This window comes from Salvelinus namaycush, chromosome 4, assembly GCF_016432855.1.
Source record: "Salvelinus namaycush isolate Seneca chromosome 4, SaNama_1.0, whole genome shotgun sequence".
Classification (NCBI taxonomy): Eukaryota; Metazoa; Chordata; class Actinopteri; order Salmoniformes; family Salmonidae; genus Salvelinus; species Salvelinus namaycush.
In genome coordinates, this window is record NC_052310.1 from 21,069,727 (window position 1) to 21,082,908 (window position 13,182).

Below are 13,182 nucleotides of genomic sequence, written 5' to 3' on the forward strand. Positions count from 1 at the left end.
TGCCATAGGTCTGTCTATATACTAGATAGACTCATGGACAATATGGGCACACATATATACACTGCTCAAAAAAATAAAGGGAACACTTAAACAATACAATGTAACTCCAAGTCAATCACACTTCTGTGAAATCAAACTGTCCACTTAGGAAGCAACACTGATTGACAATAAATTTCACATGCTGTTGTGCAAATGGAATAGACAAAAGGTGGAAATTATAGGCAATTAGCAAGACACCCCCAATAAAGGAGTGGTTCTGCAGGTGGTGACCACAGACCACTTCTCAGTTCCTATGCTTCCTGGCTGATGTTTTGGTCACTTTTGAATGCTGGCGGTGCTTTCACTCTAGTGGTAGCATGAGACGGAGTCTACAACCCACACAAGTGGCTCAGGTAGTGCAGCTCATCCAGGATGGCACATCAATGCGAGCTGTGGCAAGAAGGTTTGCTGTGTCTGTCAGCGTAGTGTCCAGAGCATGGAGGCGCTACCAGGAGACAGGCCAGTACATCAGGAGACGTGGAGGAGGCCGTAGGAGGGCAACAACCCAGCAGCAGGACCGCTACCTCCGCCTTTGTGCAAGGAGGAGCAGGAGGAGCACTGCCTGAGCCCTGCAAAATGACCTCCAGCAGGCCACAAATGTGCATGTGTCTGCTCAAACGGTCAGAAACAGACTCCATGAGGGTGGTATGAGGGCCCGACGTCCACAGGTGGGGGTTGTGCTTACAGCCCAACACCGTGCAGGACGTTTGGCATTTGCCAGAGAACACCAAGATTGGCAAATTCGCCACTGGCGCCCTGTGCTCTTCACAGATGAAAGCAGGTTCACACTGAGCACGTGACAGGCGTGACAGAGTCTGGAGACGCCGTGGAGAACGTTCTGCAGCCTGCAACACCTCCAGCATGACCGGTTTGGCGGTGGGTCAGTCATGGTGTGGGGTGGCATTTCTTTGGGGGGCCGCACAGCCCTCCATGTGCTCGCCAGAGGTAGCCTGACTGCCATTAGGTACCGAGATGAGATCCTCAGACCCCTTGTGAGACCATATGCTGGTGCGGTTGGCCCTGGGTTCCTCCTAATGCAAGACAATGCTAGACCTCATGTGGCTGGAGTGTGTCAGCAGTTCCTGCAAGAGGAAGGCATTGATGCTATGGACTGGCCCGCCCGTTCCCCAGACCTGTATCCAACTGAGCACATCTGGGACATCATGTCTCGCTCCATCCACCAACGCCACGTTGCACCACAGACTGTCCAGGAGTTGGCGGATGCTTTAGTCCAGGTCTGGGAGGAGATCCCTCAGGAGACCATCCGCCACCTCATCAGGAGCATGCCCAGGCGTTGTAGGGAGGTCATACAGGCACGTGGAGGCCACACACACTACTGAGCCTCATTTTGACTTGTTTTAAGGACATTACATCAAAGTTGGATCAGCCTGTAGTGTGGTTTTCCACTTTAATTTTGAGTGTGACTCCAAATCCAGACCTCCATGGGTTGATAAATTTGATTTCCATTGATAATTTTTGTGTGATTTTGTTGTCAGCACATTCAACTATGTAAAGAAAAAAGTATTTAATAAGAATATTTAATTCATTCAGATCTAGGATGTGTTATTTTAGTGTTCTCTTTATTTTTTTGAGCAGTGTATATATATGTGTTTTTTTTAAATTTTTAAATATGTTTTATATTAATACTTTAAAAAAAAAGTTATTCAAGAATATATTACCAAGATTTTCATAGATTTACAAAAATCTGTTAATTACCAAATTTACAGAAAAGTATGGTAACTTTGCGGTAGTTTTGCAACCCTAATTGTGCGGGAGAATCGGGCGGTAGCTGGCTCTTATGTACGCTTCTGTGTGTGCATGTACTTGCTTGTGAATGATTGTGTGTGTGTGTGTGTGTGTGTGTGTGATTGTATGAGAACACTTGCTTGCATGTGTGTTTTTGGTAGACACCGCAGTCAATAGAACATGCTCTGGGTGGCACAGCTGGCCCCCTCCTGTGCCAATCACTGATCCCACTTTAGAGCCACCCATTGGTCAACGTTCGCTCACTACAGGGCAGGCACTACCCAACTACCCACACAGGTGCCAGGCAAAGAGAGTGGACAACCATTGCCAGGGGCAACTCTGCCAAACCAAACTGGCCAAAAACCACTTTGTTAAGCGGTTTGTGGTGTCCAGATGGGTTGGTCCTCATTCTAAAAGCCTCCTGTGTATTATTATATGCAGGTTTTCATTCGAACTGATCCCATAATGATAACTTACTATCTGAGCTGCTGAGTTAATGGTTATGTGGATGGGACTGCCATATTTGTGTCCACATATTCAAGGCTATGTAACGGCCCAGTCATTTCCCCAAAAGCTACAAAGTAGTAAGGAATTGTCGAGCTCTCTCTTTGTGGGTGTTGTCACGTTGCCTTTTAAGCATGTTGTCAAAGCTAGCTAGCAACACCCTCCCTCTGCCGATTTGCATAAACGTGGGATTTTCTGATCTCTGGTCGCCGAGCTCATACTCTCCAACAGTTACGTCGCTTAATGTATCCTTGTGTCTCCTCCCCCCATTGAAAATGAATGGTTTCCAGTTGTGAGTTCGCTAGAGGTAATGCTTTCTGGCTTTAAATGGGACACTTTTTAATACAATATAATATATGGCATTTAGCAGACGCTTCTATCCAAAGCGACTTAGAGTCATGCGTGCATACATGATTATATGTATGGGTGGCCGAGTGGGAATTGAACCCACATCCCTTGCAAGCTCCATGCGCTACCAACTGAACCACATGTTCTACCAACTGAACCACATAAGACTACTTCTAAGCATGAATGATGCAGGGCTAAAATACGATGCAGTGTTTACCCTGCCGTTGTATAGGGCTCTGTTCCCTCTGCCTAAAATGGTTTGGCTTCAATTGGTTTCAATTGAACATTTTGGTTAAGGTCCTAGATGCTAATTTAGGGGCCTTTGTGCCCCGTCCTGGAAAATGATCCAACACTTGCATAAGGCTATTCAGCTTACTCATACAGTAAGTGTTCATTCAGTGCCAGCACGGCAACCTTATAAAAACATCCAGGCTACCCTAGTTGTCACACAACCTTGAAAAGCCTCTCTCTTTATCATTCATTTTCATTCCATGACTTAGCTTCTTTCATAATATTCCTTCACTCATTTCATGTGTACAGTGAATTTTAACTGAGCTTCAAGTATAACCTCCACAACTGTAACGAGTGCGTTGAGAGTCGGGAAGCAAGTTCAGGGAGTGAGTGTTTTAATAAATAAAATAACAGTGAACACGAAACACAAACAACGCACCGACATGAAAACAGAGTCAATAACACCTGAGGAAAGAACCAAGGGGAGCGACAGATATAGGGAAGATAATCAAGGAGGTGATGGAGTCCAGGTGAGCGTCATGAGGCGCAGGTGCGCGAGACGATGGTGACAGGTCTGCGGGATAATCAGCAGCCTGATGACCTAGAGGCCGGAGAGGGAGTATACGTGACAACAACTAAATCATTATCATATTAATTATGGCGCTATTATCGCTTGAAAAACAAAGCAAAATATTAGTATTTGTATTTATTATGGATCCCCATTAGTTCCTGCCAAGGCATCAGCTACTATTCCTGGGATTTTTAAAACAGAGTTGAATATCATCCATCCCACCTCTTTTAGTTCCACAATAATTAGTGCTGTAGTACATTAATTAAGGCTATGTGAATTAACGGAGTTCTTTTTGACCAAATGAAATGTTCAAACTAGCTTGCAAGCCCCTTCAAATTCTTTAATCGCACATGTATTAACTCTGATCAACTTATCTTAAACCAACATTGCAGCATTACAGTACCAACTACCGAGTCGAGACACTGCAAGATAAGAATCATCTTTCGGCTTATTTCTAATAGATCAGATACGAAAGATTATTCCTCAAACGAACAAACCAGGAATAGCTTTCCTTTGAAAGTGCGTAAGTAACACCTGTTATAGCCCCCTGATTACACAAGATTGACAGACAGCAAAGATGTGGAGCTTATGTTATGAAATTAAATCAAGCTTGGCACAAATGTCACCGAGGCATTTGCGTATACTCTGATCAGCATATCTCAAACCAACATCGCACCATGGATTGTAAACTGTCATGGTCAAAACATATTGATGCAACAGTAGCTAAGATGGGGAGTCTGTCCATAATAAAGCGCTGCTCTGCCTTCTTAACAACGCTATCATCAAGGCAGGTCCTACAGGCCCTAGATTTGTCGCACCAGGATTACTGTCCAGTCGTGTGGTTAGGTGCCACAAAGAGGGATTACAATTGGCCCAGAACAGGGTGGCACAGCTGGCCCTTAAATGTACACGGACAGCTAATATTCATAATATGCATGTCAATTTCTCCTGGCTCAATGTAGAGGAGAGATTGACTTCATTACTACTTGTATTTGTGAGAGGTATTGACAGGTTGAATGCACCGAGCTGTCTGTTTAAACCACTAGCACACAGATCAGACATCCATGCATACCCCACAAGACATGCCACCAGAGGTCTCATCACAGTCCCCAAGTCCAGAACAGATTATGAGAGGCGCACAGTACTACATAGAGCCATGACTACAAGAAACTCTATTCCACATCAAGTAACTCACGCAAACAGTGAAATCTGATTTAAAAAACAGATAAAAATACACCTTATGGACAGCGGGGACTTTTAAGAGACACACACACGGGGACAGACACATGCATACACACACACGATAACATACGCACTATACACACACACGTACACATGGATTTTGTGTTGTAGATATGTGGTAGGATAGTAGCGGCCTGAGGGCACACACTTAATGTGTTATGAAATCTGTTGTGAAATGAATTGTAATGTTTTTAAAATTGTGCTAGGATGTAACAAAAGACTGCACATCCAGGTTCTCCCCAGGCTTCTCGCTGAGAAGTAATGGAGAGGTTGTGAGATTTCCTCTTCAACTTCCCGCCATAAAGATGAACTGTGCACTTCTGCCCCCTTGTGGTTGTTCTGGAAATATTCACACTAATGCTCCAGAAGCATCGTGTGGCCCACGTTTGAGTTCTATTACCATCGTGCACCCTACTCTCCCCCACCACTTAAGTCTGTATAAAACTCCATCGAATGTAAACACATTTTAAGAGCCATTTAGTTGTTGCACATATGCATTATCAAGGCTGCTCCTTTTAGAAATTATTAATTGCATGGGGCAGTATAGCATTTTGTAAGAATTTGTGTATATGCAAATAAGGCACATATACTTTTCTTTATTTTATCAACAAAATATTAAACAAGTACCTGATATATTAAGAAAATGTATACATGTGTGCATTATTAAAGTGAGATTTGAAAATATATGTCATCCCTGAATTCTCTCCAAAATGCCTGAACTCCATTCATTATGTTGTCCATGCCAGGGCAATGTTTTATGTGCTATAATTCAGTCAATATTTGATGGATTTGAACAAATGTAAACGTTTGAAGTGTCTTTATCCATTGTCCAACTGTTACACTTATCAGTATTGTATTTGAACCTTTTAACAATTTTGACGACCATTGCTACAGTAAAGGAATCTTAATCTGGTTGATGCTAAAATCGATGTTGTGTCTCAGCCTTAACTGATGGTAATTTATTTACCTTTGGTTGAACTCTCCCAGGGATGAAGAGGCCCAGGAGCCCCGGGCTGCTGGAGAATGTCCTCCCGCCGAAGGCCGAGGAAGAGGAGGAGGATGAAGAAGAGGAGCGAGCTGCCCCGGGGCGGAGGCCTAAGCGGGAGAGGAGACAGAGCAGTGTGACTCTGTGTGAGGTGTGTGACGTCCATAGGAAAAATAAGGACATGTCCGGCTCTGTGTGTGTGTCTGCGTGCGCACCTTTGTGTGTGTGCACGCCTGTGTGCGTGTGTGTGTGCGCCTGTGTGTGTCTGTATGTGTTAGGGATACATGGGCTCCAATACAATACAGGAATGATACTTTTAGTTTAAAACGATTCGGTGCGATTTGGTATGATTAGTGGAACGATTCAATACGATTCGATTTGATTTGATGTGCTAACACTTTTTGCAGGAATATATTCATTTTCCATTCTAAATTCAAATCTGATACTAGTTGAGCTCAGGAGCTGGGCCTTCAGAAAGTATTCATACTCCTTGACTTAATCTACATTTTGTTGTGTTACAGCCTGAATTCAAAATGGATTAAATAAATATAAATTCTCACCCATCTACATGATTGAAAATGAAATACAGAAATACTGTATCTAATTTACACAAATATTCACACCCCTTAGTCAATACATGTTAGAATCACCTTTGGCAGCGATTACAGCTCTGAGTCTTTCTGGGTAAGTCTCTAAGAGCTTTGCACACCTGGATTGTCTGGATTGTACAATATTTGTAGATTATTATTTTTTTAATTATTCAAGCTCTGTCAAATTGGTTGCTGATCATTGCTAGACAGCCATTTTCAAGTCGCAATAGTTTTTCAAGCCGATTTAAGTAAAAACTCTAACTACGCCACTCAGGAACATTCACTGTCTTCTTGGTAAGCAACTCCAGTGTATATTTTGCCTTGTGTTTTTGGTTATTGTCCTTCTGAAAGGGGAATTTGTCTCCCAGTGTCTGTTGGAAATCAGACTGAACCAGGTTTTCCTCTAGGATTTTGCCTGTGCTTAGCTTTATTTCATTTTATCCTAAAAACTCCTTAGTCCATGCCGATGACAAGCATACCCATAACATGATGCAGCCACCACAATGCTTGAAAATATGAAGAGTGGTACTCAGTGATGTGTTGTGTTGGATTTGCCACAGACATAACGCTTAGTATTCAAGACAAAGTTAATTTCTTTGCCACATTTTGTGCAGTTTTACTTTAGTGTCTCGTTGCAAACAGGATGCATGTTTTTTTAAATTGTTTTATTCTGTACAGGCTTCCTTCTTTTCACTCTGTCATTTAGATTAATATTGTAGAGTAACTACAATGTTGTTGATCCATTCTCAATTTTATCCTATCACAGCCATTAAACTCTGTAACTGTTTTAAAGTCACCATTGGCCTCATGGTGAAATTCCTGAGCGGTTGCCTTCCTCTCTGGCAACTGAGTTAGGAAGGACGCCTGTATCTTTGTTGTGACAACTGGGTTTATTGATACATCATCCAAAGTGTAATTAATAACTTCACCATGCTCAAAGGGATATTCAATGTCTGCTTTTTTTTTACCCATCTACCAATAGGTGCTCTTCTTTGCGAGGTATTGGAAAACCTCCCTGGTCTTTGGGGTTGAATCTGTATTTGGAATTCACTGTTCAACTGAGGGACCTTACAGATAATTGTATTTGTGGGGTACAGAGACGAGGTAGTCATTCAAAAATAATGTAAAACACTATTATTGCACACAGAATCCATGCAACTTATTATGTGACTTGTTAAGCAAATGTTTATTACTCCTGAGCTTATTTAGGCTTGCCATAACAAAGGGGTTGAATACTTATTGACTCAAGACATTTCAGCTTTTAATTTTTTATTCATTTGTTAAACTTTCTAAACATATAATTCCACTTTGACATTATGGGGTATTGTGTGTAGGCCAGTGACACAAAATCAAAATGTTCTTTCATTATAAATTGAGGCTGTAACACAACAAATGTGGAAACGGGGTGTGAATACTTTCTGAAGGCACTGTATACAGGTGGCTACAAACACCTGTATGCTGTGTGTAGCCACCTGAACTAAGCCATAGGGCAGACAGCATCTACCACTATCAGATTAGAGGGGGCAATTTATGCATTTTGTCCCCCCAGTTTTTATCTGAAATTCCAATCACCCACTGATTAACCTGTCATTTTAGCAGATAAAAAGTGTTTTGAGCTAGTAATGTAGCAATATTTATCTTTAGAAATTAGCAATTGTCACGTTCTGACCTTAGTTCCTTTTTTATGTATTTATTTTGGTTTGGTCAGGGCGTGAGTTGGGGTGGGCATTCTATGTTCTATATTCTATGTTTTGTTCTATGTGTTGTATTTCTGTGTTTGGCCTAGTATGGTTCCCAATCAGAGGCAGCTGTCAATCGTTGTCTCTGATTGAGAACCATACTTAGGTAGCCTGTTCCCACCTGTGTTTGTGGGTAGTTGTTTCCTGTTTTGTGTTTGTTTCACCATTCAGGGCTGTTTCGATTTTCGTTGTTATTTCACTTTGTTATTTTTGTATTTTCGTGTTCTATTAAAGTAACATGGACACTTACCACGCTGCGTTTTGGTCCGATATTTCATATTCCTCATCAGAAGAAGAAAATCGTTACAGCAATGGCATAACCAATTAATATAACACCGTTTGGGATTTCACCCCCGTCTCAAAAGTAAATGATTTTGAACGCTTGGGGCTGCTCTTCTCCTGCTCCAACCGTAGGCCTACAGTGCGGCGTGCAAAAATGATTGCCGTCCTTGTTATGAAATTACAACTTTAACCTGTTCATGTAAAAATTACTAAATGCACTGACTGTTTAAAACTTTTTCATACCCAGGCAATCCCTGGGTGAAAAACTTGAAATTCACTACTTTAATTGATCTACTCGCTCTGCCCTCATATTTAGCCTCACATTGAAGTGTTTTACCATTTTCTTTTCAGGACAACCAGGGCTACATGTAGAACACAAAACTATTTGACGTAAACAGCAGCATTCATGAGATTTATTGACAACAAAAATAATAAGGACTGCCAAGCAAAAACTTGATTAAAAATTAATTCATAAGAATGCTGTAAACACAGAAATTGTTTTCTCAGTGGGAAATGAATATCCAACCAGTCAGTTATAATTGTGTGGAGTTTGGTGTTTTGTGACAGCAACTATGTGAGCTTATTACAGTATTATGTGCAATTTGTGTCTGATACTCTATGTAGAAACCTTACCTTTTAACAACTCTTGTGTGGTCTGTGAGCTTCATAGAGCAAAACAGATTACGTGCATGTTCATGAGAATCTCAGCTTTTCATGTTAGGGTCCTCATAGTTTGACAAACCGTTCAGACTTTACAGACATTTGTGAGAAGAACCTTTTTCGGGATCCGCCCTTGTTTCACAAACACAGCTGTAGTTCAGCCCTCATCCGTCGCGCAGGCTAAGGGTTGGTATTGGCAGATGCAAAATAAATATACAAAATCCAATGCAAAAAAAATATGTCTCTAGCTCAAACACACAATGTTAAAGAGGGGTTGGAAGCACTAAATCACGCCGACGTGACCGTGGGATTCAAGGCGTTTAAAGCAAAACTACCAAAACAATTTCTTATGCTAAACATGGCAGTCGAAAAGCCCCAATCAGCAGTTAGATGTGCAATCAGCAAGATGTTGTGTTCACTTTGGTAGCCTACACAATTCCGCCGGTAAAACACAATTTTCTACAGCGCATTTACTAACAATGACCCAGCAAATTACATTGGTTGTCACCCAACTAATAAAGCCAATAATTTGACATTGCGAAAGCCATTTTACAAGCATTTGAATACTGAAGATGTACAAATATTAGATCAGGGATAGGCTCTTTTTGGCGCGAGCAGCTGCGTTCTGTAAGCACAGTTGTTATCTGACTTGGACATCAATGACTGTCATATGCATTTGCGTGCTTAGTTCGATAGCTACTGAAGGAGAGGACGCATCAGTTCAGTCACAAAAACATAGAGGTATTTTCAGCAAAGGGAAATAAAATTCCATGAGAAAAACATTAGTGACCGGCGGTTCGAAACGCTTGAATCGATTTTCTGATTGATTCATGCTACATTTGGTTCGGTTTGGGCTTGGGACATTTTGTTAGTCCCCACAAGGTCAAATGCTATTTCTAGGAGGATTAGGGTTAAGATTAGAATTTGTGTTAGGGTTAGAATTACGTTAAGGGTTAGGGTTAGGAGCTAGGGTTAGTTTTTAGGGTTAAGGTTAGGTTTTTGGGTTAAGGTTAGGGTTAAGGTTAGGGTAAGAGTACGAGTTAGGCTTAGGGTTGGGGGTTAAGGAAAATAAGATTTTGAATGGGACTGAATTGTGTGAGCCCACATGGTTAGCTGTACAAGACTGTGTGTGCGTGTGCGTGTGACAGCGAGGAGCCATGCAGTAGCCTACCTGCTGGGAGCACCATAGTGAACGGACATGACCAACATTTCTTTGTAATGTTTTTTTTTTGTCCAGCCTCTGTGTCAAGGTGGATACAAAACCACAGAATTAAATATCACATATCATTCTAATAGTATTAAAAGTACAGTGTACATAGAATGTATATCTATGTGTAAAACCTTCTCTCTTTTCCAAGGTGTGTAACATCCAGCTTAATTCATTGGCCCAGGCCCAGATCCACTACAACGGCAAGACTCACCAAAGAAGGCTTCGCCAGTTCAATCTCGCCAAGGCCTCCAACGCCACGCACACACACACAGGTACTGGACACACACACATTTCAGTGTTGTGTGGCAGTTAGCTCACCTGGCTGCTCCTCTCTCTTTCTCTGCTGGTCTAGCTTGCATCTAGGTTGGTGCTCCCCAAATATGTGTGTGACTGTGTATATGCATAAGCCTGTGTGTGTGTGTGTGTGTGTTTGTATGTGTGTGTGCATGCCATGACCTTGCTTCTTTGGGGAAGAGCACTTGAGTCTTGGTCACTTTGTGTGAAATTAGACCAAAGACAACTGCACCCTAGAAACACTAGGTAAAAAAACAAGGGGAAAACAATATATAACTTATCTCTCAAGAGATAGATAAATATGCTAAATAAATGTGTAGGTTGGCTCACTGCAAGTAAAAATCCTAAAAAGAACAAATATTTGAAGTAAAATAAAAGGCAATTTATACTTCAAATTGCTGACTCACCGACAGCAAAAAGAGGTTTCTCGCGGTATCTTATTTCTTATTTCCGTCATATTCCCACTTCTGTTCCTGTGACAAGCCATTAATTAACTGAAATCATCTCCCTGTGTCGCTCAGTCAGCCATACTGGGTACGTTCACATGCACACAATAATGCAATTATTGTGAATAGTCAGATTAATATAATAGTTTACATGCTTTGCAAGAAGAACGATTTCCCTAAATAAACCTGTTTACATGGACACCTGAAATCAGGCTACTGATGGGACTTTGATAAATGCAGAAAATCGTCAATCAAAATAAACGTTCTACCACAGCGACCATGTTATTTTTGGGAAGCCTATTTGATTCTGAGTTCGGACATATAAAGTTTGTATGTGAAAACAATTTGCATACTTTCAGTTTTTACGAACTCACTTCACTTGCGGATAAGATTGAGGCTTGCCCTGCTGGTGTTGGCACATGTGCCGATCAAATACACTGCTGGAACTCACACTAAGGCATTAATGTGTCCTAATAATTTGAAAGATTGCTCAGAAAACCGGGTGTTTTAATCGGCGTATGCTTACTTAGATTATGACCGATTAAGATAAGCACAGTAAGGTGTTTACATAATTAATATCATACTCGGCCTACTGCCATAATCAGTTTAATATCAAGTTATTAGTGTGCATGTGAACATACATTACCGGTCAAAAGTTTTGAACACCTACTCATTCAAGGGTTTTTATTTTTACTATTTTCTACATTGTAGAATAATAGTGAAGACATCAACACTATGAAATAACACATATGGAGTCATGTAGTAACCCCAAAAAAGTGTTAAACAAATCTAAATATATTTTATATTTGATATTCTTTAAATAGCCAGCCTTTGCCTTGATGACAGCTTTGCACACTCTTAGTATTCTTTCAACCAGCTTCACCTGGAATGCTTTTCCAACTGTCTTGAAGGAGTTCCCACATATGCTGAGCACTTGTTGGCTGCTTTTCCTTCACTCTGCAGTTCGTCTCATCCCAAACCATCTCAATTTGGTTGAGGTCTGGGGATTGTGGAGGCCAGGTCATCTGATGCAGCACTCCATCACTCTCCTTCTTGGTCAAATAGCCCTTACACACCTTGGAGGTGTGTTGGGTCATTGTCCTGTTGAAAAACAAATGATAGTCCCACTAAAATGAAACCAGATGGGATGGCGTATCGGTACAGAAGTCTGTGGTAGCCATGCTGGTTAAGTGTGCCTTGAATTCTAAATAAATCACAGACAGTGTCACCAGCAAAGCACCCCCACACCATAACATCTCCTCCATGCTTCGCGGTGGGAAATACACATGCAGAGATCATCCGTTCATCCACACCGTGTCTCACAAAGACACGGCGGTTGGAACCAAAAATCTCCAATTTGGACTCCAGATATAACCAACTGACCCTAGCCCCCTGACACATAAACTACTGCAGCATAAATACTGGAGGCTGAGACAGGAGGGGTCAGGAGACACTGTGGCCCCATCTGATGATACCCCCGGACAGGGCCAAACAGGAAGGATATAACCCCACCCACTTTGCCAAAGCACAGCCCCCGCACCACTAGAGGGATATCTTCAACCACCAACTTACAATCCTGAGACAAGGCCGAGTATAGCCCACAAAGATCTCCACCACAGCACAAACCAAGGGGGGGCGCCAACCCAGACAGGAAGATCACGTCAGTAACTCAACCCACTCAAGTGACGCACCCCTCCTAGGGACGGCATGAGAGAGCACCAGTAAGCCAGTGACTCAGCCCCTGTAATAGGGTTAGAGGCAGAGAATTGTCAACTGACATGGGAATGTATTGTATGTGTTGTCTTTTTATAGTCTGCATGTAATACTGTATCAAGACTTTGCATGATTCATATCCACTAAATCAAATCAAAGTTTATTGGTCGCGTACACAGTTTAGCAGATTGTATAGCGTATGTAAATAACCCCCCCCCCCCCCCCCCCAAACAATATAGAATAATAATCAAATCAAGAAATGTCAGAACTGATCCAATTAGCAACCCAAATAGCACTGTAACAGTAATCCAAATGCAATCTATATACAACGGATTAATTTACAGTGAATATACTAAGAATGATATGCACAGCAGTAGATATATTAGAGTGAGCTATGTCAAGAATCCAGTATATAAAGAAATATGCGGTGTGTATAAACACTGTAACTACTATAAAATGCAATGTATAGTAGTAGAAATATTACAAGGAGCTATGTCGAGAATACAGTATTTAAATACACAGTGTGAAACAGGAAGTGTCCAGTGGTTTAATGTCTCTATAACATGGGACAGCAGCATTGGC

At 41.6% G+C, this 13,182-nt stretch overlaps 1 protein-coding gene across 1 annotated transcript in view; it reads left to right on the top strand.

Annotated features, from left to right (window-relative positions):
• Positions 1-5,670: 5,670 nt before the first annotated feature.
• LOC120045777 (zinc finger protein 385C-like) overlaps positions 5,671-13,182 on the top strand; it is a 75,776-nt gene continuing 68,264 nt past the window's right edge. The window contains exons 1-2 of the mRNA XM_038990707.1: positions 5,671-5,817; positions 10,296-10,400. Of these exons, the coding sequence (XP_038846635.1) occupies positions 5,671-5,817; positions 10,296-10,400 (252 nt within the window). The remainder of the gene's footprint in view (positions 5,818-10,295; positions 10,401-13,182) is intronic.